This window comes from Rhinoraja longicauda, chromosome 22 (assembly GCF_053455715.1).
Source record: "Rhinoraja longicauda isolate Sanriku21f chromosome 22, sRhiLon1.1, whole genome shotgun sequence".
Taxonomy (NCBI): Eukaryota; Metazoa; Chordata; class Chondrichthyes; order Rajiformes; family Arhynchobatidae; genus Rhinoraja; species Rhinoraja longicauda.
In genome coordinates this window covers 19,605,184-19,611,183 of record NC_135974.1, presented here as the reverse complement: position 1 = coordinate 19,611,183, position 6,000 = coordinate 19,605,184, and the positions used below count along the sequence as shown (strand labels likewise).

The 6,000-nt window shown below is 41.4% G+C and overlaps 1 protein-coding gene across 8 annotated transcripts in view; it reads right to left on the bottom strand.

The window, feature by feature from the left end:
* Window positions 1–588: 588 nt before the first annotated feature.
* Window positions 589–6,000, bottom strand: part of ttll9 (tubulin tyrosine ligase-like family, member 9) — a 30,522-nt gene continuing 25,110 nt past the window's right edge. For all 8 annotated transcript variants that reach the window (XM_078418929.1, XM_078418934.1, XM_078418931.1 and 5 more), the window contains one exon: window positions 589–4,361. In XM_078418929.1, the coding sequence (XP_078275055.1) occupies window positions 4,294–4,361 (68 nt within the window). In that variant the 3' untranslated portion in view covers window positions 589–4,293. The remainder of the gene's footprint in view (window positions 4,362–6,000) is intronic.

The window sequence follows — 6,000 nt, the reverse complement described above, 5'->3', positions numbered from 1 at the left end:
CAAGTGCAGTCTCAGCGTCTGTTTCGCTGAATGATGCCTAGTCCTGTGAGAGTAGCACTGGCACCATGAGCTCAGTAAGTTCTGTCGTCAGTCAGAATGTTAGCATTTGTCTCCCCACCAGCCTCATAAATTCTATCGTCATATCTAGACTGCTACATTTTCAGTCCAAAATCATGTTTACCAGCCACACCATCTAGGTGTAGAGCTGCTTATAGTCAGCCATGAATGACAACAGCACTCAATGCCACTACTGGAAAGAGGCTTCCACACCTGCCTGCAGCCACTGTGTGTGAATCTGTGTATTTGCATGGTGATCTAGGGGGTGCACCTCAAGGATGTAGTTTGAACACCCAACAAGCTGGTTATGAGGAAGAATACATGAGTAATAGTTGATATCGTTATATACATTGTAAGTTTCTTTTCATGGTTAAAGTTTTCTGTGTCGGTTGAATATTTTGTCTTTTACTTTTGGGAAATTTGGGTAATTTATTTACCACAAATATCAGTTTAGAGATGTATCAACTTTTAGTCTCTACAAAATGCAACTATGTTACAAGTTAAAATGACAATATTCACAATAAATGTCATTTTGATTTATTAAAATTTACTGCCAACAGTTCACTGCCACAGAATGACGCATCATACAACAAAATGGGATTGGGCAGATTTCTATCTGATGGAGGTGTTAAAGCAAAAATAAAATTGTAAATACACATATCTGATTTATTTACAAGATACACAATACCACACCCCTGTAAGATTTTTCAGCAAAATAAAATTCAAGTAAAACTTCAAGGCTTTTTTTTTGTTTTTTATTATCTAAAACAGAAAAATTAAAGCCTTAGGTTTATGCTGATTACAATATTTCCACCAATTTATTCCAGCATCATTATTTAAATAAGGGAGTGATGAAGGTAGCTTTGGAAAGCTGGAGCAACATTGTGCAAGGGACGTGTCTATATAATTTGATTATTATTTAATGATTTTGCATCGTTCTTGCAAATGAGTGTTCCATTCTACTTTACAAATGCCTGTTGAACTTCAGTACTCCCACAAAAAGATCAAATTCTTAGTGAGCAAAAAAAATCAAATTCTTAGTGAGAAGTTGTGAAATTTTACAGGTGTTTAAAGGAATTTTTAAATAGCTAGTTTATCACATTGTACCATCCTATATCAATCCAGATTTTTGTTGTCCTTTAGTCTTATAAAAACAGTTTCCTTAGTTGTCCTCAGAGGAAGCACATTCTGCAGAGCCTCTCGTGGACCGTAGCCAGCAATGAGGCTTTCACATAATAATGGAATTCCAGATGAAAGCATTCTGGTGTGCAGACATTGGATGGGTTAGGCACGGTGCCTACTTGTAATATACTGAGCTGTACAATGTCTTTCAGGTAAAGTGTTCATTGCGTTGTCATTAGTTAAATTAGTGATAAGACAACTGGGACCTCCATTTTTTAACCTTCAAGATTCAATAGCATGACCATGGGTAATTCCTTCAGAATTGTTTCATTCGGAAAGAAAGCATCAAGGATGCCCGATGTTGCTCTGTACAACATCACCTCCTCATCAGTCCTCATCACCTCCATTTTTAGAAATGGTGATGATCAACAAATTTAACACTTGCTTTATATAACATAATGCTCGATGCAACAACATTGATACATTAAGGTCAAAGTTTAGCACAAAAAAAATCACTTTGCTGGACCAATGATAACAAATTGCAGCAAATAGGAAGATAACTCATCTGCTGAAACTGTTATGACTGAAGAGTCAAGGACTCAATGCTATTGTGCAGTGACCATTAGAGATAACAATGCATTTATGACAATCAGGTTCGAGTTGTACAAAGCATTTCCCATAAGGATTGTTAATGAAACCATTTGATTATGCTTCATGGTTCCTGAAATGCTGAACCCAGCTGCTGATGAAGTTACCTCCACAATGCCTTTTCTAAATCAAGACCTTCAGACTGTGTGGCTGCTCAAGGCAGAAGTGGAAACCTTAACCTACTTCCAAATTGCAAACCATCCTCTTCATCATTACCCTTTCTTTGTCCCAATGTGTAAATCCTGCAACTCTCTAACCAACATTGCTGTTAGTATCTTCCCTGGGATTGCAGAACACAGCTTACTGTCACCTTTTCAAGGGTAATTAAGGATGAACGATCACTGTTAACCTTGCCAACAATCCTTACGCCCTGAAAAATTAATCACATATAAAAGTACCCAAGAGTTTAGATCCCTCAACAATAGACAATAGACGCAGGAGGAGGCCATTCGGCCCTTCGAGCCAGGTTTCCAAGCTATTCAACGTCCTGGGGAAATGCTATCCTCCCATCTTGGACAATAATAATAACCCCATCATCCTGGCTAGCTACCAGTTTCTGGCAAACTCTCTTCTCAGACACCAGGGAAATCCTTTCCAGTTCTTTGCTCAGCATTACTCTCAGAATCCTGCTAAATACTACATGAGGTTTCCTGACCAAATACAGAGTACTAGATTTTCCACCAGTGAACTCTATATTACTTGTCTGTGTCCAGACCATCGCCATTCAATCCCTTGGACAAAAACTGTTGCCCAAACCCCTTGTAGTGTACTGGACAAACGCACCTGTTGTTCTGGGTAGCAACTCCTCTAGAGTTCTGGATATCTCCTCGTCTTAAACAACCCAGCCAGTATCTTTCCACTGCTCATGTGTATCTTCAGCAGCAACTCTACCAGTGAACTGCCTAACAGATCACGCAGTGTTCTGAATATCGCACTTCCCATTGTTCTCGGAGTTCCCTCGGGGCTCAGAGAAAATCCTTTCCTATATCCTAAGAGCTCAACCAATCTCCAATATATCCAACATAAAAGAACTGGATAACAATCACAGGTAAAAACAGCCACCTCAGTGTGCTATTCTGGACAACTGCCCTCACAATAAATTTGGAGTTTTGTGTGCAATTCTGGTCACCCCAGTACAGGAAAGATATTGAGGCTTTGAAGAGGGTGCAGAGAAGGTTTACCATTATGCAGCCCGGATTAGAAGGTTCCAACTACAGGGAGAGGTTGGATAAACTTGGAATGTTATCTCTGGAATGTCAGAGGATTTGGGGGAGACTTGACAGGAGTATGAGTGCCATAAATAGTTAGAACCTTTTTCCCAGGGTGGAAATGTCCAACATTAGAGGGCACGTTATAAGGTGAGAGGAGGAAGGTTTAATGGAGATGTGCGAGGCATGCTTTTTATACAGAGAATAGTGGGGGCATGGAACGTATTGCTTGCGGGGGTGGGGGGCAGATATTACAATCGCATTTAAAAGGCTTTTAGACAAGTACTCGGAAGTGCAGGGAATAGAGGGATATGGATCATGCACAGGCAGATGAGATTGATTTAACTTGGTATCATGTTCAGCACAAACATTATGGGGCGAAGACACCATTCCTGTGCTGTACTGTTCTTTCTATAATACCTTGCATCACAGCTCCCCAGGAACCCTGGGCACTAGCTATCCATTACCATGCACAGTCTTCTAACCAGCAGCTCTACAATACTTGGTGAGCAGTGAGAGCTTGAAGCACAGTGCAGGTCTCAATTCCCATTTAAACTAGCTGATTGCATAACACAGATTTCACTTGGAAACCTGGTTAAAAGCCTCTTTCACAATCAAGTTGGCCACCATCCCCAGTGTAATAGAGGTGGTGGAGGCAGGACCATGGGACATGTTATCAAAACCATTACAGTGCTGTTAATATCAGACGCAGGTGATCTCAAGGTATTCTACGCAATCTTCCCTGTTTCATATGTGAACACAAGTCTGTACTGAGTTGTGGGACAATGGCCCTTGATGCACTGCCCCCACCAGTCTCTACATCAGGGAATTTGTTTGCTAACTACGCATTTATTGCCACTGAATCTTTCATTGTATGTTTCTCAAATAGTTTACTTGTACTCCAAGACATTTAGTTTTCTTATACAAATCAAATTTAATGTTTCTGTCAGAGAACTAGGACATCTTGTGCTGAATATTTATATACTGGGAGTGAGCAGTCAAGAGAACGACAGTGAGAGTGTACTTGCTTTTGTGGTTGTTACAGAAAATATGCACAGCACAATCCTCAGGAGTAACTAATCGCTTAAAAGTGTTAGCTATCAAACAATGGCAAGATACCACTGATAAACAGGAGCACACTTAAAACTGCAGGCAGGCTATCCTGCTCTACATTACATTTGAGGAATTAGCGAGCCAGGTGTGGGACGAGGCATTACACTGCATGCATTCTTCTTCTGTTTCCACAAACTGTTCACTGCTACTTCTTCTGGGCAGAGAGTGGTTTTAACAGATGCCACAACTGCTTCTCCCTATCATTCAAGCAGCCTGGAAATAAAACACAAACCAAAGGCAACATGAACTGGATCAATCAACAAAGAATACCTGTCTCAAAGCAGCATGTGTCAGAGTCATAAAGTCATACAGCACGGAAACAAGCCCTTCAGCCCAATTTGCCCATGCCAACCAAGATGCTCCATCTACATTAGACTCACCTGCCTGTGTTTGACCTATATGACCTATCTATGTGCCTGTCCAAATGTCTTTTAAATGTTGCTATCGTATCTGCCTCAATTACCTTTGCTGGCAGCTCGTTCTATATACCCACCAGCTTCCGTGTGAAAAAGTTGCCCCTCGGGTTCCTATTACATTTTTTCCCTCTTACCTTAAATCCATGTCATGTGGTTCTTGACTTTCCAGCTCTAGGTAAAAGATTCTGTGCATTCACCCTGTCTATTACCCTCATGATCTTATACTCCTCTGTAAGATCACCTCTCATCCTCCTGCGCTCCAAACCTGCCAACCTCTCCCCATAATCTCAAGTTCTGGCAGCATCCTTGTAAATCTTCTCTGTACACTTCCTAGCTTAATAACATGCTTCCTATAGCAGGTTGACTAAAACTGAACACGAATACGCCAAGTGTGGCCTCACCAATATCTTGTACAACTATTACTATAACATCCTATCTTCTATGCTCAATATCCTGACCGATGAAGGCCTATGTACCAAAAGCCTTTTTGACCCACCCTATCTACCCGTGACGCCACTTTGAAAGAACCGTGTACTTCACTGTGTAGTTCCTGCCCTGTGTGATTTCCCAACATGCAACACCTCGCAATACCTATCTGTATTAAAGTCGATTAACCATTCCTCAGCCCGCTTGTACAAGATCCGGCTGTAATTTTTGATAAGCACCATTGCTATCTATGATACTACCCATTTTAATGTCACCTGCAAACTTACTAATCATGCCTTGTACATTCTCATCCAAATTGTTGATGTAAACCACAAATAGCAATGGGCCCAGCTCTGATCCCCGAGGCACACTGCTAGTCACAGGCCTCCAGTCCAAAAAACAACCTTCCACCATCATCCTCTGCTTCTTTCCATGAACCCAATCCAGTCGGCTAACTGTCCCTGATCCCATGTGATCTAACCATCCACAGCAGCCCACCATGCGGAACCTAATCAAGTGCCTTGCTGAGGTCCATGTAAAACAACCTCTATGTCTTTGCCCTCATCAAACGGTTTGGCTACCTCTTCAAAAGACTTCATCAGTTTCATAAGATACGATCTCCCACATACAAAACTATACCTAATCAGCCCGTTTGTCCAAATGCATACACGCTCAGGATACTCTCCAGTAATTTGCCTATCACAGATGTTGGGTTTACTGGTCTATAGTTTCCCGACTTTTCCTTGCAGCCTTTCTTAAATAGAGGCACATTAGCCACCCTACAGTCTTCCGGCACAACATCCGTCTAATGATGATTTATATATTTCAGCCTGGGCACCTGCAATTTGTTCTCTAGCTTCCCTCTTGTCCTCAGATATATCTGATCAGACCTGGGAGATTTATCTCCCTTCTGTGCCTTGAAGACGTTCAGCACCTCTTCAACCATAATACAGACTATCCTCAAGACATCCTCATTAACTGTGCCAAGTTCTCCAGTTTTCATGTCTTTC